This window comes from Schistocerca americana, chromosome 7 (genome assembly GCF_021461395.2).
Source record: "Schistocerca americana isolate TAMUIC-IGC-003095 chromosome 7, iqSchAmer2.1, whole genome shotgun sequence".
Lineage (NCBI taxonomy): Eukaryota > Metazoa > Arthropoda > Insecta > Orthoptera > Acrididae > Schistocerca > Schistocerca americana.
Genome location: NC_060125.1, coordinates 533,462,153 through 533,485,378, shown reverse-complemented (window position 1 = coordinate 533,485,378; position 23,226 = coordinate 533,462,153). Strand labels below are relative to the sequence as shown.

The following is a 23,226-nucleotide window of genomic DNA, read 5'->3' as shown; positions in this document are numbered from 1 at the left end:
CACGCATGCACCAGTGCAGTCTGACAGTCTGAGTAGTATTCAGTGTGAGCTGTGTTTATGTTTAGTGATTTGCTGTTTCCTCCGTGTTTACAGCTCTCACGTCAGATGAAAACAAACTGGCTTTCTGTGGCCAGGAGTATCAAATGAATTAAAATACATAATTGCAGAAGGCTAAAATATGTTATCAATTTCAACTTTCTAATTTTATTTTATTTCCCTGTTTTTGGCAGTTACTTTAATCACCTTGCAGAACAATGAAGTTATTTTTGTCGTTTTGCTAAGAAAATTTGGCTTTCATTTATCTTTTCCGCAGAGACAGTCAATTTATTTGAAACGAAGTGTTTCATTCAACACTATTGGCAATTGTTCACTGAATTCCAACTGCACATTTTCATATTCAGGCATGAATAGCATTTTGCCATAATAAAGAACCAAACATGAAATAATGCAGTACTGGTACTCGAAGAAAATCTGCACTCCGAAAACCACACTGAGAAACTTAATATCAGGTTGGGGCCTACTTCCTTGTGACTCTGGACATATGAATTATGCATTTTAGTATGGTTTATGAAATTCCGATGCACTGTATGTTCGAACATACGGACTTCGTACCTCATCATAGCTGAGCACACGCAGTAACGCCTGTTCTCTGGCAACTGCTGAAACAAACATATTTCTGACAGACTGCAGGAAAATATTGCGAATGGTGGTTTGAAAAGCATTGCTTTCAAAGTAAATTTCCTTCTGCACAAGATGAATTATGTTACGTGTGAGAATGTGCAATAACAGAGCATTTGACACTCATTTAAAACTTTGAGGACCAGCCACTTAGAAGAATTTTGAGCCCAGAGGACCAGACATTTATGTCATTATTTAAAACTTTACTGGTACAATTTTTGACACACATTAAGATCAGATTAGATTCAGTTTTCATTTCATAAACCCAAAAAAATGTAACACATACCAAGAAACAATCAATATGTGTGCAGGCTTAGCTTTTCTGGTATCTACACTATGTATATTAATTTAAACCATTAACTTTTCCTATTTGTGTGTTCAACTACTTGGCAGTGATGTTGCCATTGGCTCACTACAACACATGTCCTATGCTATGAATTTCTGCTGTCATCAGCAGTCAAGATCATGTGACTTGAACTATGATTGGCTCTCACACACACACACACACACACACACACACACACATACATACACACACACACACACACACACACTCTCTCTCTCTCTCTCTTTTCCACCCATCATTCACTGACATTCCTTGTGTGTAAGAGGGAGAAGAGGAAGAAGAACCAAGAACATGAAACACCAGACCACATACCATGCCAAAATGCTACAAGAAGTTCAAATGTTGCCATCAAACCTACATGACATCAAACTTTGCTGACATAGTGACAAAATGTATATAGTGTGATGAAGAAAAGATCTCAAATATCTCTCTCAGCTGTTTGCACATGTCAAAGTCAGTTGCCCAGTTCAGGGAGAAGACACCAATTCCATCACCCATATCACTAGTGGTAACCATCCCAGTGACACAGCTGGAGACACTTCATTTTCTTCCACCATCACCAGACTCTTGGACAACACCCACGGCCATCCTCCTTCCACAACAAAACAGAATACCTACTAGAGTTGCTTCTCCCAGCAGATAAAAAGAAAGTCATCATACAAATGTGTGAAGAAGAATGTAAGCCCCATATGAAAGCCCATGTGTTGTTCTGCCATTGGCACAAGAGGAAGTTGCAGGTGCTATCATTGAGACATGGAAAGACTCCTGGACAAGAATGCATTTGTAATTTAATCCTGAAAGAAGTGAAGAACAAAACTGTTCCATTCTTCGCATTATTACTAAGACAAGGAAAAATTCTTGTAGTCTAGAAGTTTGTACAAGCTGTGTTAATTAAGAAGAGCATGGATAAGGGTCCAGTGGTTCCTGTCCTCTTAGCATCTTGTGTAAAATACAGGAGCACTTAATGTGTGGCAGCCTACAGTCCCACAGGGAGTTACACGGCCTCAGCCAGAGCCAGTTCACTTTCAGAAAGAGCAGATCCATTGACAGTGCAATTAACTGTGTTGTCACCATTGTCGACAACTGTAGCAGCAAGTATGTTGTAGGTGTGATGGGTGACATTGCAGGTGCATTTGATGACCTGTGGTAGCACGCAGTGCTCGTTTGCCTTAGACAAGTTCAGGTCCTAAAATATTTGTACCAGATCGTAGATTATTTGAAGAGCACACTGTGCAGTGAGGCGCAACATCCGCTAAAGTAGAGAGATGAATCGCTAAGGGTTGTTCACAGGGACAATTTTCTGGGACCTAACCACTTAGCCATTACCACCAACTCGATTAAAACCTCTAGTGACATGTCCAGTGCATAAAAAAGTTAGACATTCTGGTTGTGGCAGAGGACTCAAGAGCCATGCTGGAAAGTAAAGCATGCAATGTGCTTGCTCGGATACAAAAGTAGTGCTTAGATATTAAATTAGAAATTTGCAACAAATAAGACTATTTACTGGCTGCTCAATGGCAGTCTTTTCCATTCACTGAATTCTCCTCTGAGAACTATTATTCATGGTATAAAGTAAGTTGATAGGTACAGTGGTTGTTTGAACAAAAAGAGCTGGGCTAGTAATCTTATCTTCCCAACCTTTAAAAATAAATACTACCACAGAAGGGAAGGATGAAAATTCTCAAACTGTATTATGCAATCACATAATTGATAGGTATTGCAAATAAAATTGCTGTGGAATGATACTACAACACCCGCAGAAAGAATTTAAAGATTTATTTGATGATGAAAGAGCAAAAGATTACTGCAACTATTGACAGGTGATTTCTATGTTATTCATTGTTCTGTACATCAAGAAGCAATGTGTGCTAAATTAGCAGCCATGGAGCACATTATGAAACTTGTAGCACAAATAGTAAATTTTCTGAAGTCGCATACACTATTACATTGTCAGTTGCAACAGTTTTTGATGGAACTGAACAATAAGTCTGGAGATGTTACATACTACTGCAAAGAAAGTTGCTTACATAAAGGGACATGCCTGGAGTGATTTTTTGATTTAAAACCTACCTTTAATGAGTTTATGGAGAAAAAATGAAAGCAGGAACAAAAATTATAACATCCAGAATGGTTTGCAGACCACTCCTTTAAGTGGACTTGAATGTCACACTACCTACAGTAAGACACTTCAAGGTGAGAGACAACTTATTTCTGATTTGGTGAGAATGCATTTAAAAAGAAAATCACATTTTGGAAGGGGTAACTTCTGGGAGGGAGGGATCAATTTTTCTGAGCTCACTGGTGTTAAAGAAAACACAAATTTTGAAGACTTCAAGGACACTGCCAAACTCACATCTGTTGCTGAGCTGTTTCTGATATCATTTGCCATTTCAGTTGAAAGCATCTCTGTATGTGTGTGGATGGAATCAATTGATCTGCATTGCATTTCCTATTTAAAGGACAGATTCTTTTATGATACAACTTTTCATGAGTTCTGTTATTTTCCTTGGGAAGAGTTTCCATATCTCCATAATGAGGTTTCAGTCAATATATGTGTGTGAAAGGCTTTTGTTGATTATGAAGATAATGGAGTCATGATCACTTGGCAACCTGTATGACAAAAATGTGCAAAATTGTCTGCTTCTGTCTGTATGACGACAGTTTGTACCAGGTATAAATTTTATTATGTCTTGAGTGTGCCACTATAATTAAATAATACTGAAAATTTTGTTTGTGATCTATTTTGTTGTGGAATATGAAACCAAGCCACATGCAAGATGTTCTCTGTTCCTTAAGAGATTGCATTGCTATCGAAATGCGGTGCATTCAGGTTCCTCCTCTTCCCACTCATTGTGGCATAATAGTGGGTGAGACATTGGGCCAGCTGGGAAGCTTTTTCGGCTACACAGACTGATTGAGGGTTAATTTGCACCTGAGCAATGTAGCGTATATACTGCAGATCTGGTAGCTATCTCTCAAGCCTTGTAGTACATTAGAATGTGCACATCTAGGAACTTTAGAGTCATGTAACCACCATAATATTCATTTCGCCTCTAAACCATGGAGGCATACTCTGAAATGAATTCACTGACAAATCAGCTAAAGAAGCAATTACAGGAGAAAAATTTGGAGTACTAGGCACAGACCTACAATGGCAGCTGTGACACTGTATTTTGAAGACCTTTAATGTGGAAGGGCACTATCCTCAACAAACTAAGGATGATCATTAGGAGACCACTAAGGTTGACATACTTCTCTCAGAAGACAGAAAAAAGGGTCATATGGTGCCAACTACTTATCAACTGCATCAGAGTGACTCACGTTCTTCTTGCATCAAGAGCATCCACTCCATTGCAGCTATGGTAATCTTTAATAGCACCCCATATTCACACAAAGTTTGCCTCTAGCTACCCTGCAACGGGTCATAAACTTCAGCATTTCCCTATCTGTAATATTTGCAGACAGTGGGATAGCAACTAAACAAGTAATCCATTTTGTGAGAGAATTTTATCACAAAATTTAAAGCCTTTCACAGATTCATGTCCATTCTGTGGGGAGATGTAGAGGGATTACTTTTTGTCATGACGTCTCTCACGGATCCTCCAGCTGTGTTCTGCACCTGCACATTGATATGCTACAAATCTTTTTAATTTCATAAACTGATTAAGGTATAACCCCACTAGTTGCTAAAAGTTTCATTATCTCAACCCATTTTAGACAAAATGAGCATGGTAAACCACCTTTGTACATCCACTATTGCTGTCGATGCAGGGGTGGGCGTAGATGGTTCTCCTCCTTCCTCAGATATTTGTCCTGGGGGGTCTCCAACTTTTTTCCTCTCTTAGCTCCCCCACCCCTAACTTGATAATGTTTCTAATTACTTGGGTTTTATTTAATTTAATCAAATAATTTAACCTACTGTGCACCTGTTTTAGCTAAATGACAGGGTCAGAGATTCTGGAGCAGACCATTGTTCTTTCCTTACACACATCATCATTTACCTGAACCACCTAAGAAAGGAGGGAGTAATAAACAAACCATTTAGTTCCTTTAATCCCATAATAATAATAATAATAATAATAATAATAATACTCAGCATCTTGTTTGTACATTTTCATGCAGGTGCAGCAAAGCGTTACAGAACAAATTGAATTGATGGTATGGCCTATTGGAGTAGTGTGCTTGTTGGTGTGGCTTCATTTATTTTCATGTAAAACACTACTACTCTAAATTCAGTTTTCATGCTGTGCATCCATTCGCTAGCTACATATTTGCTACTTTTTTTGTAACTATTGGTTTTATGGTTTCTCATTGTCTTTTCACTTTTTATGTGCATAGGAATGTGTGTGAAGACAAAAACTTCAGAGGGAGACAAAGTGTTCGTGAACATATGCCACACTGAAGAAATTCCAAAGCCAGCTGATGTCACTGAAGATGAATTGATGGCTATCTGGAATTCTGATGAAGCACCAAGTTACCGTTTACCACTAAGCATGGGTGAACCAAGAGATGTGGAAGATAAATGTAAGTTGTAATTGAAGCACAAATATAATTGCTGCGATGCACGCTTTTTCTGATTGTTATATAATGCTAATTTCTTTTGGAATACATGCTATAATCATAAGGTGATGTCATATTTCTGCATGCTACAGTTTTGTATTTATTTTTTCTCATTTGTATATCCCAGTGATTCTGAAAGTTTTGAGCATACTAATTCGAAGTTTAATCAATTCCATTTAAATCCCCCTTTGGTATGCTGTTACATCATCTGATACAATTTGGTGGTTGTTGTTGTGGTCTTCAGTCCAGAGACTGGTTTGATGCAGCTCTCCATGCTACTCTATCCTGTGCAAGCTTCTTCATCTCCCAGTACCTACTGCAACCTACATCCTTCTGAATCTGTTTAGTATATTCATCTCTTGGTCTCCCTCTACGATTTCTACCCTCCACACTGCCCTCCAATACTAAATTTATGATCCCCTGATGCCTCAGAATATGCCCTACCAACCTATCCCTTCTTCTAGTCAAGTTGTGCCACAAATTTCTCTTCTCCCCAATTCTGTTCAATGCCTCCTTGTTAGTTATGTGATCTACCCATCTAATCTTCAGCATTCTTCTGTAGCACCACATTTGGAAAACGTCTATTCTCTTCTTGTCCAAACTATTTATCGTCCACATTTCACTTCCATACATGGCTACACTCCATACAAATACTTCCAGAAAAGACTTCCTGACACTTAAATCTATACTCGATGTTAACAAATTTCTCTTCTTCAGAAACGCTTTCCTTGCCATTGCCAGTCTACATTTTATATCCTCTCTACTTCGACCATCATCAGTTATTTTGCTCCCCAAATAGCAAAACTCATTTACTACTTTAAGCGTTTCATTTCCTAATCTAATTCCCGCAGCATCACCCGATTTAATTCGACTACATTCCATTATCCTCGTTTTGCTTTTATTGATGTTCATCTGATATCCTCCTTTCAAAACACTATCAATTCCATTCAGCTGCTCTTCCAGGTCTTTTGCTCTCTCTGACAGAATTACAATGTCATCAGCGAACCTCAAAGTTTTTATTTCTTCTCCATGGATTTTAATTCCTACTCCAAAATTTTCTTTTGTTTCCTTTACTGCTTGCTCAATATAGAGATTGTATAACATCGGGGATATGCTACAACCCTGTCTCTCTCCCTTCCCAACCACTGCTTCCCTCCCATGCCCCTCGACTCTTATAACTGCCATCTGGTTTCACTCCCTGTATTTTACCCCTGCCACCTTCAGAATTTGAAAGAGAGTATTCCAGTCAACATTGTCAAAAGCTTTCTCCAAGTCTACAAATGCTAGATACGTAGGTTTGCCTTTCCTTAATCTATTTTCTAACAAGTCGTAGGGTCAGTACTGCATCACGTGTTCCAACATTTCTACGGAATCCAAACTGATTATCCCCAAGGTCAGCTTCTACCAGTTTTTCCATTCGTCTGTAAAGAATTCGTGTTAGTATTTTTCAGCTGTGGCTTATTAAACTGATAGTGTGGTAATTTTCACATCTGTCAACACCTGCTTTCTTTGGAATTGGGATTACTATATTCTTCTTGAAGTCTGAGGGTATTTTGCCTGTCTCATACATCTTGCTCACTAGATGGTAGAGTTTTGTTAGGCTTGGCTCTCCCAAGGCTGTCAGTAGTTCTAATGGAATGTTGTCTACTCCCAGGGCCTTGTTTCGACTTTGGTCTTTCAGTGCTCTGTCAAACTCTTCACGCAGTATCGTATCTCCTATTTCATCTTCGTTGGTACCATACTGAAAATATTAAAGTAACCAACATTCCAGGCATATTATACCAGCCTTGCTCGGGAGTTAGGAGGCCACTGTAACAGTGCCAAAATTTAAATTATTTAGTATTTACAAGTATTTTGTAAAATGTCACAGTACACAAGAGAATAACACTATAGTTCACTTCATGTGGGAAGGTGACCCAGCTATCAGATGTTCTGTGCATCCCCGTCCATTGACTGCAAGCAGCCGCGATTTACTACTAGACTGCGAGAATCACTCTCCCACATGCTGCACAGTTGCTGTGCTTCAGGACAATACAGTTTCATTCACAGAATGACCGAATTATTCATTCAGTTGTCAATGTTACTTTCTTGTGTCAATGTAAAAGTGAATGTGTCTCTGTAAATGTTTTAGTGTGATTGGCAAAAAAATGTGTCAAATTATAGGAGTATCACATGTGAAGTGCTCCACAAGCAGATGAGTAGGTGTGTTTACCACAAGCACAAATTTTTCAAATGTGGGTCTGAAAGCTGGACTCCTGTTTTTGACATTTTGAAGATATGAGAACGAACGGAAGAAGCATGGGTCAGCAAGAGAACTATACAGAGAATAGTAAACAAAAGTGTGAGAGCTGTAGAACCCTCATAAAAATTTGGTTTCGCGTTTCCCAGAAAGCATTAAAATCACAGGAAACCTGTAAAACAAATGGATGCTTTTGTCAATGATATTTTAAAGTGGTCCATGTTTGAAATGTATAAGACTAGTGAATATCTGACAGCACAAAAACTTGTTACAGTTATGCATGAGGAAATTGGCCTCATAGGTAGCACTTCTTCGATGCAAATAATTGTAAAAGACGTTGATTTCAAGTATGTTAAGAAAAGAGTTTTTGATTGAAAGAAGTAACATAGATGCAGTGTGAACCACATATCTTATGAAGATGCACAATACAAGAGGAAGAGGTAGTTCAAAATATATTACGTTGATGAACCATGGGTGAATCGGAATCTTTCCATGAATACCTGTTTTAAAATGAGAGATGGTACTTGGAGTTTTAAAATTCGCATAGGAATATGGTCAATTCCCATAGGAATATGGTCTTGGATAGTTATTCTGCATGTTGGCTGCTTATGGTTTTGTTCCGGAGAGTAAACTTGTATGTAGGTGCAAGAGCAACAGCAGTGACTATCATCCGGAAATGAACTCTTGTCAGTTTCAAGAAGTGGTTCACTGGATGATTCTTGCCATACCTTGCTTCGTAGTTGGTCAGGTAATTACCATAATAGTCATCATTCAGCTGTTCCAGAGAAAACACTAAGTACAAACAGCAGAAATGTGGATATTGCCCCAGCTTCAATAAAAATATACTGCACATTATAAGCCAGACTCGTATAAATCAACAAGTTGCAGAAATTCAGCACAAGTCACACGACAGAACGTATAAATTTGACTTTTATGCACTTTAAAGTGGTCATAAAGTTTTACATTTACCCACATATTACTGTCAGGATAATCCAATAGAATTAATTTGGGCACTGGTTAAAAGATATGCGGGGGAAAAAACAAAACATTCTGAATCACTAGTGCATGAGGCAATAGACAACATCGCCCTTCAGCATGGGCACACTGTGTGCAGCATGCTGAAAAGTTTCAGAAGGAAAACTTTTGTAGGGCATTAAAGATAGATATAAGCATTGAACCTATCCTAAATTTACCATCAGGTGGTTCAGACAAGGACTCTGATAGCAGTAACGATTGTATTAAGATGTAGACTTTGGAAAAGTAAAGTAATATTATTTCTTGAATTTAAAGACTCGTGGTTTAAAAAAACCTGTTTGTCAACATATCAATTGCATACATGATATATAATCTTCCTAGCCTTTATTGATTAGGAATTTCTATCTTATGAAGTGCACAGACTATAATGTTCCACATATTGCTCAAGGAGAAGTTAAGCTTTGCCCAGTGCGTTGTGTGCTCTAATTACTCATGAGAATGCAGCTGGATAAATTTGTCAAAAACTCCGATATTGCGATGAGTACACCCCTATCATTTTCAAGACACAAACTGGAAATTGTCTTAAAATGTTGGGAAGAATTACCTGTCAAGGCATCGGTTGTTTTTGATCTTATCAGGCAGCATTCCCTCGAGTTACTCATAGAAGATGGTTCATTGTTTGCCTATTCAGTGGATCATAAATGCGTTCTCTTGCTGTAGTGTCAAACGAGTTAGTTTCCACTCATAATGCCCGTTGATAGTGGAAAATATGAATTCCTTTTTCACTCACAGTAATTTAGATTTAATTACAGTCAGACACAAGCACGCACAAACACGAATTATCCACATTTAAAAAAAACATGGAATAGAAACAGCTATCAAGCATATATAATGATTTCAATTTTAGTTTAAAGTTAATTTTCTTGAGTATTACATTTTTCTTATAATACAGTCCAGATCACAATAAATGATAACTGTCACAACCAATTTCAATTATCTTGTTGTTAGACAATTGTCATTTTGAGAAAAATTGTACTTGACATCCTCACATAGCTGCGTCAGCAGTTCTTAACTTCCGATGTCACAAGGACTATTGCTGTGGAGGAGTGGACAGATCATCAAGACATGAAGTAAGATATCTCTCATGTGGATAACTGACTGAAGTTGATTTTAAAATGTATTATTCCTCTCATAGATTTGAGCATATAATATGAGGTTGTTGTTGTTGTTGTGGTCTTCAGTCCTGAGACTGGTTTGATGCAGCTCTCCATGCTACTCTATCCTGTGCAAGCTTCTTCATCTCCCAGTATCTACTGCAACCTACATCCTTCTGAATCTGCTTAGCGTATTGATCTCTTGGTCTCCCTCTACGATTTTTACCCTCCACGCTGCCCTCCAATGCTAAATTTGTGATCCCTTGATGCCTCAAAACATGTCCTACCAACCGATCCCTTCTTCTAGTCAAGTTGTGCCACAAACCTCTCTTCTCCCCAATCCTATTCAATACCTCCTCATTAGTTACGTGATCTACCCACCTTATCTTCAGCATTCTTCTGTAGCACCACATTTCGAAAGCTTCTATTCTCTTCTTGTCCAAACTGGTTATCGTCCATGTTTCACTTCCATACATGGCTACACTCCATACAAATACTTTCAGAAACGACTTCCTGACACTTAAATCTATACTCGATGTTAACAAATTTCTCTTCTTCAGAAACGATTTGCTTGCCATTGCCAGTCTACATTTTATATCCTCTCTACTTCGACCATCATCAGTTATTTTACTGCCTAAATAGCAAAACTCCTTTACTACTTTAAGTGTCTCATTTCCTAATCTAATACCCTCAGCATCACCCGATTTAATTTGACTACATTCCATTATCTTCGTTTTGCTTTTGTTGATGTTCATCGTATATCCTCCTTTCAAGACACTGTCCATTCCGTTCAACTGCTCTTCCAAGTCCTTTGCTGTCTCTGACAGAATTACAATGTCATCGGCGAACCTCAAAGTTTTTACTCCTTCTCCATGAATTTTAATACCTACTCCGAATTTTTCTTTTGTTTCCTTTACTGCTTGCTCAATATACAGATTGAATAACATCGGAGAGAGGCTACAACCCTGTCTCACTCCCTTCCCCACCACTGCTTCCCTTTCATGCCCCTCAACTCTTATAACTGCCATCTGGTTTCTGTACAAATTGTAAATAGCCTTTCGCTCCCTGTATTTTACCCCTGCCACCTTCAGAATTTGAAAGAGAGTATTCCAGTTAACGTTGTCAAATGCTTTCTCTAAGTCTACAAATGCTAGAAACGTAGGTTTGCCTTTTCTTAATCTTTCTCCTAAGATAAGTCGTAAGGTTAGTATTGCCTCACGTGTTCCAACATTTCTACGGAATCCAAACTGATCTACCCCGAGGTCCGCTTCTACCAGTTTTTCCATTCGTCTGTAAAGAATTCGCGTTAGTATTTTGCAGGTGTGACTTATTAAACTGATAGTTCGGTAATTTTCACATCTGTCAACACCTGCTTTCTTTGGGATTGGAATTATTATATTCTTCTTGAAGTCTGTGGGTATTTCGCCTGTCTCATACATCTTGCTCACCAGATGGTAGAGTTTTGTCATGACTGGCTCTCCCAAGGCCATCAGTAGTTCTAATGGAATGTTGTCTACTCCCGGGGCCTTGTTTCGACTCAGGTCTTTCAGTGCTCTGTCAAACTCTTCACGCAGTATCTTATCTCCCATTTCATCTTCATCTACATCCTCTTCCATTTCCATAATATTGTCCTCAAGTACATCGCCCTTGTATAAACCCTCTATATATTCCTTCCACCTTTCTGCCTTCCCTTCTTTGCTTAGAACTGGGTTGCCATCTGAGCTCTTGATATTCGTACAAGTGGTTCTCTTCTCTCCAAAGGTCTCTTTAATTTTCCTGTAGGCAGTATCTATCCTACCCCTAGTGAGACAAGCCTCTACATCCTTACATTTGTCCTCTAGCCATCCCTGCTTAGCAATTTTGCACTTCCTGTTGATCTCATTTTTGAGACGTTTGTATTCCTTTTTGCCTGCTTCATTTACTGCATTTTTATATTATCTCCTTTCATCAATTAAATTCAATATTTCTTCTGTTACCCACGGATTTCTATTAGCCCTCGTCTTTTTACCTACTTGATCCTCTGCTGCCTTCACTACTTCATCCCTCAGAGCTACCCATTCTTCTTCTACTGTATTTCTTTCCCCCATTCCTGTCAATTGTTCCCTTATGCTCTCCCTGAAACTCTGTACAACCTCTGGTTCTTTCAGTTTATCCAGGTCCCATCTCCTTAAATTCCTGCCTTTTTGCAGTTTCTTCAGTTTCAATCTGCAGTTCATAACCAATAGATTGTGGTCAGAATCCACATCTGCCCCTGGAAATGTCTTACAATTTAAAACCTGGTTCCTGAATCTCTGTCTTACCATTATATAATCTATCTGATACCTTTTAATATCTCCAGGATTCTTCCAGGTATACAACCTTCTTTCATGATTCTTGAACCAAGTGGTAGCTATGATTAAGTTATGCTCTGTGCAAAATTCTACAAGGCGGCTTCCTCTTTCATTTCTTCCCCCCAATCCATATTCACCTACTATGTTTCCTTCTCTCCCTTTTCCTACTGACGAATTCCAGTCACCCATGACTATTAAATTTTCGTCTCCCTTCACTACCTGAATAATTTCTTTTATCTCGTCATACATTTCATCAATTTCTTCATCATCTGCAGAGCTAGTTGGCATATAAACTTGTACTACTGTAGTAGGCATGGCCTTTGTGTCTATCTTGGCCACAATAATGCGTTCACTATGCTGTTTGCAGTAGCTAACCCGCACTCCTATTTTTTTATTCATTATTAAACCTACTCCTGCATTACCCCTATTTGATTTTGTATTTATAACCCTGTAATCACCTGACCAAAAGTCTTGTTCCTCCAGCCACCGAACTTCACTAATTCCCACTATATCTAACTTTAACCTATCCATTTCCCTTTTTAAATTTTCTAACCTACCTGCCCGATATAATATGAGGTACCATAGGCAAATGAACCTGACTGTTGACCTCAGCAACACAGTTTGGCAATGTGGACTTCGTTTGCCTACTCTCTGCTGCCACGCATGCACAGACCTCGTCCCTTCCACACTTGCCTATGCTCCGCCTCTGCGTGCGGAAGCTTAATGTTGACGTCATATCCCCTGAACTGTGTGTCATGTAATGATATAACACTGAAGATACATTCATCGGCATATGTGGATACTGTCTGAAAATCTTGGTGCAAATAGAGGTAGCAAAGAAGTAATAAATTTAAACGTCATGCATGATGTAGCAGTTTTTCGTACTGTTTGTGATATCATATCTCCTGAACCATATGCCATACAATGGTATAATTTTGCACTTACATTCAGTGGTATATGTGTATACCATCTGTAAAATGTGTCAGAAGTGCAGTTAGTAGTAAAGAAATAATAAATTACAACATTGTCTCATGTGGTACTTTTATTGCATGAACAGTGGAGAAGTAGAAAGTGATAAACATTTTTCCTTTCATTACTTTGTAGGGGTTGTCAGTGAGAAAAAATTGTGTAACATTTTGAAATTGTGTGTTAAGTGCTCTCATTCTCAAATACTTAATTAGTAGGAAGTTATGTGATGTGGGCTATGCTTCATTTTCACCCCCATCTCCTTGATAGGTAGATGGTTCTTACCCTCACAGCAATTGTTGCCTGACAGTAAGGTATATGTGTACCAGGTTTAGGGGGAGATGATGATATTTTTTTAACATATATGGATTTGATTGTGTAGGAGACAAACACGAAGTCATCCAAAGGCAGGTTAGAGTGTCTAAACTTGTAATGGCCTAAGTAAGGAGGTATCGTAAAATAGTCACTACTGGCACTTTATTTCCTCATTATGCAAAAGACAAATAATTTGTTAGTCAAAGACGTACAAATATTGCTGTTCACACATACATATACATCCAAGGCATAAAGACAACTATCCTGTTTTCTACGTTGTTGGTAAGAGCATCAGCTATACACTTGCAGAGTGCTCTGGAAGTTGTGTGGAGATCAATTCCTACAAGCTGAAAAATCTATATGCCAGCTACAATGGGGTGGAATTGGGAGGGGGGGGGGGGGGGGAAGTTAAATCTGTACAAGAATAGTAGTGTATTGTCAAAAGCTATTGTAACGAGATGTTGCAACAATTGAATTGGAGACTAGATGTTATGCATTTTGTAAGCTAATGTAATTCAGTTGTACAAACAGTTCAGAAGGCTATAATGTATTGTCAGTTAAGAAAGGGATGGAGCCAGCTGTGCATGGTAAGATGTATAGGGAACGAAGTAGTTAACAGCTAATATGATTTTAAATACGTAAAAGTAAAATGTGCATATTGACATGTAACCCATTTTAATGTGCAGGTAAATGAATAATAATAATAATAATAATTAAACATTCCACGTCTGAAAAATTATATATAAAAACAAAGATGAGGTGACTTACCGAACGAAAGCGCTGGCAGGTCGATAGACACACAAACAAACACAAACATACACACAAAATTCAAGCTTTCGCAACAAACTGTTGCCTCATCAGGAAAGAGGGAAGGAGAGGGGAAGACGAAAGGAAGTGGGTTTTAAGGGAGAGGGTAAGGAGTCATTCCAATCCCGGGAGCGGAAAGACTTACCTTTGGGGGAAAAAAGGACAGGTCCTTTTTTCTTGTCGTATTTCTTTCCTTCCTTCTTACTCATCTTTCATAAAACCGTGTTTTTATTTTTTACAGTTTGTGCAATTTTGTATTTTTGAAGTTCTTCAAAACTAGTTCTTCATTTTTTTCCACCATTTCCTGTACAGTTATTTTAGTTACATATTTTTTTATGTAAATGGCCAACTAATGTATAAACTGTTTTTCAGTACACTTCTGGGAGAGTACTACAACATTTTGATGGAAAAGTTCTTCTGACACTAGCAAATGTTGTTGATGCTCTGTTAAAAGCTCACACGGATTAAATTACATAACTCAGTGACATTGAACACTGGATATGTTGGGAAAATTTGAGCTAGTGCCTTGCATTTGTCTCACTTATACAAAGATGAAAATGTGTCCTCTATTTTTGGGTAAATTAGTATCGGATTTTCTTTAACAATTAGATACCTAAATTTAAAAGAATTAGAATTCTTCCTGATACTAGTATGTTTCATATTGTAGTTGGGAAATGTTTCATTAGCCTGTACTATAAATCTCTTTTAGGAAAGAAACAAAATTATTTTACAGCTGATTTTTAGTGTGCATAATTCTTGCTCTACTGCAAGTATCTTCCATGTCTCAGCACTAGATTATTTGAGGTTACACCTCAACTCTTGTTAAAACAGTATTGTAGTGAGACAGAATCATTTAATTGCAAACACTTTTTTTTTTTTTTTTTTTTTTTTTTTTTTTTTTTTTTTTTTTTTTTTTTTTTGCTGCATTTCATCAAATTTTTTGGTGGCAAATGTAGTGTTACATCTGAAAACATAAATGTTTCTCTGGTTGAGTGTCTTTTTAATTACTATTTAAAATCAAATTCCTTAGAAAAGTTGCTGGATTTACTACAGAAAGAATTTTGCAGTTAATCTGTCATGGTTGCATGCTGATTTTTTCTAAAGCACATAATACTTTTTATGTTGCTTCACAATACAGTCTTTCAAGTATGATTCAAAATTTAATTCCAGATTTTTAAGTGTTGAGTACAGTACATGTGATGCTGGATATCTGAAACCATTGTGCAACATACGAAGTTTGGATTGCTGATATGTGTAATCTTTCACAAAAAACTGTATGGGTGTAAATCCTATTCACACCTCTGTCTGGTAAATTGGATCACCTAGCCTGCAGCACTGATCTTGCACCATCGTACTTCCACCTGTTTCCTGCGTTGGAAACAACACTCTCAGTGTTGAGGTGGAGCACGCTGTGTGACACTTCCTTGCACTACAGGGCACCATGTTTTACCAGAGATTGGTTTCTTCAAACTGACTCCTAAGCCAAATGTTTCAAGGTCAATGGCGACTATATCAAAAAATTATGCAAAGTGCATAGTTCAGGGTGTCATAGTGTGTTTCTTTTCAGCAATAGAGTTTCTGTGTGAAAAACAATGATGAAACATAATTTCAGAACGTCTCTTGTAGATAAGGCTGAGATGGGAGCTATGATACTGTAAGAATAATTTGACAGGGTACTGAAAGACCCAAGTCGAAACAAATGGTTGGAGATAACATTCCCTCAGAACTATTGAAATCCTTGGAGAGCCAGCCATGATGAAAATATTCCACTTGGTATGCAAGGTATAACGAGACAGGCAGGCTACCAAACAATGGAAAGCTTTGGATGGAATAACAACAATATGGAAAGGATAGATAGATACTCACCACATAGAAGTGGCAGTTGAGTTGCAGACAGGCACAATGTAAAGTCCTGCTAAAATATGAAGCTTATGGACAAAATCCTTTTTGGAAGTAGAAAACACACACACATTCACACAGGTGCAAATCTCACACACATCGCCACTGTCCCAGGTGCAGGAGACGGTGAGTTGCCCTTGTGTGAATCTGTATTTTAGTTTTCTGTTTTGGATGAACTACTTTGTCTTAGTATTTTAGCAGCCTTTTTCATTGTGTCTGTTTGCAACTCAATGCCTCCTATGTGGCAACAGGAAAAATACCTTCGGATTCCAAGAAGATTGTAATAGAACCACTTCCAAACAAAGCAGTTGCTGACAGAAGTGTTACTGAACCATCTGTTTCATTATTCAAGATTACAAAATACCACCTTTAATTATCTACAGAACAATAGAGTTGACTGGTAGAAGCCAACGTGAGGAAGGTTTGTCTGGATCCCAGAGAAAATTAGGAACACTTGAGGCAACACTTGAGGCAATGCTGACTTATCGTATAAGATAAACTATGGAAAGGTAATCAACCAATGTTTATAGAATTTGTAGATTTGGAGAAAGCTTTTGACAATGCTGACTGGAATATTATAAATTCTGATGGTAGCAGGGATAAAATAAAGAAAGCGAAAGGTTATCTATGAAACCAGATTGTAGTTATGAGTCGAAGGGCATGAAAGAGAGGTAGTAGCTGAGAAGGCAGTCAGACACGGTTATGTTGTGATCTATACCCAATGTTACAATCTGAACACTAAGCAAGCTGCTAAGGAAACCATGGAGGATTTTGAAAACCTAGTTAAAGTTTGGAGAAAGGAAAGTTAAACTTTGAGGTTTGCCGATGACACTGTAATTATGTCAGTGGCAGCAAAGGGCTTGGAAGATCAGTTGAAGTGAATGGATAGTATCTTGAAAAGAAGTTGTAAACTTTATGAGATGAACATAAACAAAAGTAAAACAAGAATAATGGAGTGTAATCAATTTAAATCAGACATTGCTGAGGGAATGAGATTAGGGAATGATCATTAAGGAGCTGAGAATTCTTCCAGGTTGTATGGCCGTGCTCCAGGGAACTCTTCTATCCCTGACGTTTCGTCCAAAGCTACTTTGGACATCTTCAGAGGTGCTCCTGGTTGTACTGAGTCTTGCCGACAGTCGGCAAAACCCAGCACAACCAGGAGCACCTCCGAAGATGTCCAATGTAGCTTTGGACGAAACGTCAGGGATAGAAGAGTCCCATGGACAACGGCCATACAACCCGGAAGAATTCTCGGGAGCTGAAACATCTGGTCATGAAAGCCTTCATTGTATGATGATACGTTAAGAACAGTAGATTAGTTTTGCTATTTAGGCAGCAAAATAACTGATAATGGCTGAAGCAGATAGGGCATAAAATGCAGACTGGTAATAATAGGAAAAATGTTTCTGTAAAAGAGAAATTTGTTAACATCAGTTGTAAATTTAAGTGTGATGAAGTCCTTTCTGTAGGTATTTGTCTGCATTGTAGCCTTGTACAAAAGTGAAATGTGGACAATACACAGATCAGACAAGAAGAAAATAGAAACATTTGAAATTTGGTTAAAGAAGAAAGTTGAAGATTAGGTGGAAAAGCTATTGAAGAGGTAGTGAATCAAGTTGTGAAAGAATGTTATTACACTTGATTATGGAGAGAGAGTGAGAGAGAGAGTGAGAGTGGGTTTGTGTGTGTTTGCCCGCATCTCGTGGTCGTGCGGTTGCGTTATCGCTTCCCACGCCCAGGTTCCCGGGTTCGATTCCCGGCGGGGTCAGGGATTTTCTCTGCCTCGTGATGGCTGGGTGCTGTGTGCTGTCCTTAGGTTAGTTAGGTTTAAGTAGTTCTAAGTTCTAGGGGACTGATGACCATAGATGTTAAGTCCCATAGTGCTCAGAGCCATTTGAACCATTTTGTGTGTGTTTACAGGCACGCACGGTCTCATTTAAAGGTGATAGTGTAATGATGATGACTTTCTTCTTTTTTATACGCTGATTGTTTATTCACAGGACTCCATAAATATGCAGGTTTTTGCTTCTGAATTTTATTTATTTACATTTTTAAAGAACAAATTATTATGCCTCTTTGAGCTGTCACTATAATAATATTTTACCTTCAGCAGGAAAACCAGCAAAAGCTTTTGATGTGGCCATCAACACTGAATTCTTCAAGAAAGTTTCAACCAACAAGGTTTTCAGGAACTTTCTGTTACTTGTAGTAATGGAAGGTCTTGAAGATAAATATAAAATGCAGATTGATACAGTAGGTATGCCACTTACATTGGTTTCTTGTGGGATTTTGTGAAATCTGAGACAGCAATCATATGGAAAAAAAGTATAGTACCAGTTGCCTTTTTTATTTTCATGTTAAATTCCATTGGTGGGGCAGGTTACAGGGAGGGCCAGCTTGTAACTTGCTCCTCCTCTACTTAGTATCGTCTCCTTGCATGTCTCATCAGTGGTTTTGTGTTCTCTCAAGTCATGTTAAAATGTAAGTTCAAGTTCAAGATATCTATTTCTTAAATTATGGATGAGTCTATACAACATTATTATTTTATTGTGCTGCTTTTTAAGTTTGTTGATGAGTTCGTTTTCTACATTATTTGTTTCATGTTACATATACCCGTTATGGAATTTAAAATTAAAGGAGAAGTGCAACTAGTGCTGTCATTTCATTCCAAATCAATACTACAATTGTGGAACCTGCATCAAGAAACTGGACAAGAAACAGAAAAAAACTGTAACTATTGTCCTTCTGAAACGTGTATTGATGTAGGACACGATTGAGAACAGACAAATATTTCAACATCATTCAGTCTTACGTTTTGGTACACTAATTAAAGACAGGAATGGTTAAAAACATTTTTTGTAAACATCAGTTTTGTTGTTTACATCAGTTTTATCATGGCGTTTGTATCATTATTCAGTTGCATGTATTTGGAAAACAAGAAAAGCTTGTTTTGCTTGCTGATGAACTGTGAAACAGTAGCCAACTCTTAAAACTTTTCCCCACTTATTTTTCACAATTTTGTAATAGTGGTGACAAACTCTCTCCCTCTGCTTCTGAAGTTTAATATTCAGTTGTAGTTCTTACTTGAAAAAGCGAGACTACAGTAGAGCAGTGTGTGTTTCCCAGACTGAGGATTGTGGTTTAACTGCCTGTTTTGTGTTGCTGTTGTGAATTGCTGTAAAATGTCACTACATCCATCCGTAAAGTGAGCTACATCCAAAAAAGTGCAGGTGAGTAGTAGTAGTAGTAGTAACTTCCACCTATAAAAAGAACAAATACTCCATCAGTTGGTTAATAGCTTATTAGTAATAGCAGAGCTGCTGGAACTCCAGTTAGTGTAGAACTGTAGACAGGAAGGGGCTGCAATAGCAGAGTGAAAAGTTCTCAAACCCACAGTGAAAGAATATTTTTATGTCAAAAGTGAACTTACTTTTCACTATACTAGTGGAACACATTTAGGTCACTGCACTTCATCCAGTTTTGCCAATGAGTGGATTATGATGCGTAAAGTGCGGTTCTGAAGGTGCTGCAAAATACCCATGATACCTGCTATAACCTCTTCAGTGCATTCAAAATGATTTCCCCTCACAAACTGCTTTAAATGTGGTAATAGATATGACTGAGAACACCAACTTGTCTTTGTCTTTTTTGATATGGAATCAGTTACTTCCATCCATGGCTTCGATGGTCATTTCAGCATGTCTCATCCGTAGTAACTTTTTTTTAATTTTGTGAGCAAAATCAGCAGGATTAATTTTAAATCAATCTCACCATTTGCTTTGACTACCATGGAATAGATATGTCCTGCAGAAATCTTTTTCATAGTTATTTCCTTATGAAAAAGGTACATTATTTTTTCTTCTGATATTTGTGTGCCATCAGCTTCTTCACAGTTTTAACTGTCCAGTATTATATTGTGAACTTTGTTTCCATCTGTGTGGTTCCAGTTTTAGGACATATTTATATGGATCATGTTCAAAAGAAGTAAGGCCACATTGAATTGAGTTTCTCGTTTCTTAACTGTTAAAAATGAATTAGTAGACACCTGATAAAAATTGGGAGACATTCTGTTGGCAATAAATCATCCAAAACAACAAATTTTATGATGGCATTGTATTTGATTTGAATTACATATACACAGCATGTCTACCAAACAAATTTATTTTGCAGAACAAGTTGACATTTTATAGTTGTTGTGCAAAACATACCAACATAACAAAAACAAAATATCATCGATAAAAATATTATATAAGGGGCTTTCAAAAAGAAATGAGCTGGGGTCTGGAATGTGCAGACCGGTGACAGGTGGATTAATTGTGGCGTGTGTAACGTGGTGTGGTTCCAACTAGAGCATGGAAGTTCACAGCCCGTCGCTAGAGGGCACACGTGCACGTCACGTGACTGTGTAGAGCTATCGGTAGCTATCAAACGCTGCCAGTCACATTGCAAACAGTGACATGGAGCCGTCAGAAGATGCCCCCCTTCGGATTCACTTCCTGCAGCACGGGACAACAGTGAATACCCAGCATTACCCGCAAACCCTTTGCCAAGCGATCAAATCTAAATGACCAGGCAATCTCACTCATGGGGTCATTCTACTCCACAACAGTGGAAAGCATCATACGACCAACACAGTCGGGTCACTCCTGCAGAAATTCAAAAGGGAGGCTCTCTGCCGCCCTCCATACAGTCTGGACCTCTCTCCCTGTGATTACACCATTTTTGTCCCCTTAAAAAGACTCTGAGGGGCAAATGATTCACCTTGGACGATGACGTCCAGCTGTACGTGTAGAACTGGTTAACTTTGCAGCCCCAGGAACTTATTGAGACAGCCATTCACTACCTTGTGTCACAGTGGGACAAGTGTCTCAACAGTCAGGGTAGTACTTCTAACATACAGTTACTGGTTTCTGTGATTATGCCTCCAGCTCATTTCTTTTTGAATGCCCCTTATATTTTAGTCAGTCTCAGAATTTTTTTTCTTTGTCTTTTTAGGTTGTCATAATTTCTGCTAATCTGCACTCTACCGCAAAGTGTTTCTCCTTTTTTTCATAGACTGTTTTTTAGCACCAGGTGATTAAAGTGATTTTTGTTCTCTTTTGCCATTGTCTCTCAGTATTCAGGCTGATTCACTTTTTTTTTTTTTTTTTACAGTCAAGCTGATAACAATTTGTAGTAGAGTGTTATAGAGAAGTCTCTTTGTTTGAACAGAGTACACCATTCTGAAGAACCGCAAAGCAATAGGAACACTTCAGAAACACCGTATAGAGCAGCGTCCACCAAAGAAGGGACCTCTTATACAGGAAATTGGCAACAAGACTCCTGAGGTCCAGAAGCAGCCTGAGAAGAAAAAGGATATATCCGATGATAGGCTGCCTACTCCCTCCTCTGTGAGCAAAGGAAATACAGTGTCAGGTTCGAGGGAACCAGAATACAGGATAGTGCGTGAGCCTGCTGATGGTGAACCTCAACTTTTGATTGCTACTTTTGTGTTACCAGATGTGGTATGTTGCTTGTTTTCTGATTCTGATGTAGATGTTGAATTTAAAATACATAGTGTATTCACATGTTTTCTCTGTAATATTCATCGGTTTCCACATTTCAGCTTTCAGCACGAGAAATTGCCTTGGACGTGGGTGAAGATCGTATTGTATTTGAAAGTCGTAAAAGGAACTATCTGCTTGATATTTTCATACCTTATACAGTTGATCAAGAGAAGACAATTGCAGAGTTTGAGCCCAGTAGTAAGGTAAGGGCACAAGCTATTGGCAACAGGAAAATGCAGTTTCCAATCTTTCATGTATTAATCCACTTTTTTGTGATTTTCTTTCCTTTTTTTAGGTTCTTACTCTGAAGATGCCCGTGACAACTGCAACGTAAAACAAGTTACAATAGCACAGTATCATAAGAGACATAAAACAATTTATGTTTTATTTTTCTTTTAAAATTATTCAGATATTAATACTTCCTTTAATTTCCTGTTAATTATTAGATTTTGCATTTCTTTCAACATAATTTTTCATTGATAAGTATTGAAACAAGGTAATTAGCAGTGCCTTCAAAAACTGTAAATAATAATCTGATCAGTGAAAAGGTTATATTACGAATAAAATGTTACCATAAAAAATCATTGTCCTGCTTTTTTATCACTGTGTATTTTTGTAACCATATTTAATTGTTACACTGCAAAAATACCACTGTTATGTACTTACACTTCTAATACTCAAACCTCATGGCAGTCATTTAATTCATCTACCAAGTCATTACCATCTACATCTATATTTATACTCTACAAACCACCATGACTTGCATGGCAGAGGGACATCTACGTCTACACTCTGCAAACAACTGTGAGGTGCATGTCGGAGGGTATTTCCCATTCTACCAGTTATTAGAGTTTCTTGCTGTTCCATTCACTTACGGATTGTGGGAATAATGATTGTTAGAATGACTGTGCATGCAATAATTATTCTAATCACGTCCTCTGCAATAATTATTCTAATCATATCCTCATGATCCATGTGTGAATGATAAGTAGTATATGCCTAGAGTAATCATTTAAAGCTGGTTCTTGAAACTTTGTTAATAGACTTTCTCAGGATAGGTTATGTCTTTCTTAAAGAGTCTGCCAGTTCAGTTCCTTCAGTATCTCTGTTACACTCTCCCACTGATTAAGCAAATCTGTGACCATTTGTGCTGCCCTTCTCGGTATACGTTCAATATCCCATGTTAGTCCTATCTGGTATGGTCCTACACACTTGAGCAATATTCTAGAATGGGTTGCATGAGTGATTTTTAAGCAATCCCCACTGTTGACAGATTGCAGTTTCCCAGTATTCTACCAATAAACCAAAGGCTACCACTTGCTATACCCATGACCGGACCTATCTGAGTATACCATTTCATATCGCTACAAAGTGTTATACCCAGGTATTTGTACGAGTTGACTGATTC

The 23,226-nt window shown here is 38.0% G+C and overlaps 1 protein-coding gene across 1 annotated transcript in view; it reads left to right on the top strand.

Moving 5' to 3' along the window:
- The window catches only part of LOC124621906 (PIH1 domain-containing protein 1-like), a 65,627-nt gene extending 43,274 nt beyond the window's left edge, over window positions 1-22,353 (top strand). The window contains exons 3-7 of the mRNA XM_047147405.1: window positions 5,363-5,548; window positions 18,383-18,529; window positions 21,484-21,776; window positions 21,878-22,021; window positions 22,114-22,353. Coding sequence (XP_047003361.1) covers window positions 5,363-5,548; window positions 18,383-18,529; window positions 21,484-21,776; window positions 21,878-22,021; window positions 22,114-22,152 — 809 coding nt within the window. The 3' untranslated portion in view covers window positions 22,153-22,353. The remainder of the gene's footprint in view (window positions 1-5,362; window positions 5,549-18,382; window positions 18,530-21,483; window positions 21,777-21,877; window positions 22,022-22,113) is intronic.
- Window positions 22,354-23,226: the final 873 nt, after the last annotated feature.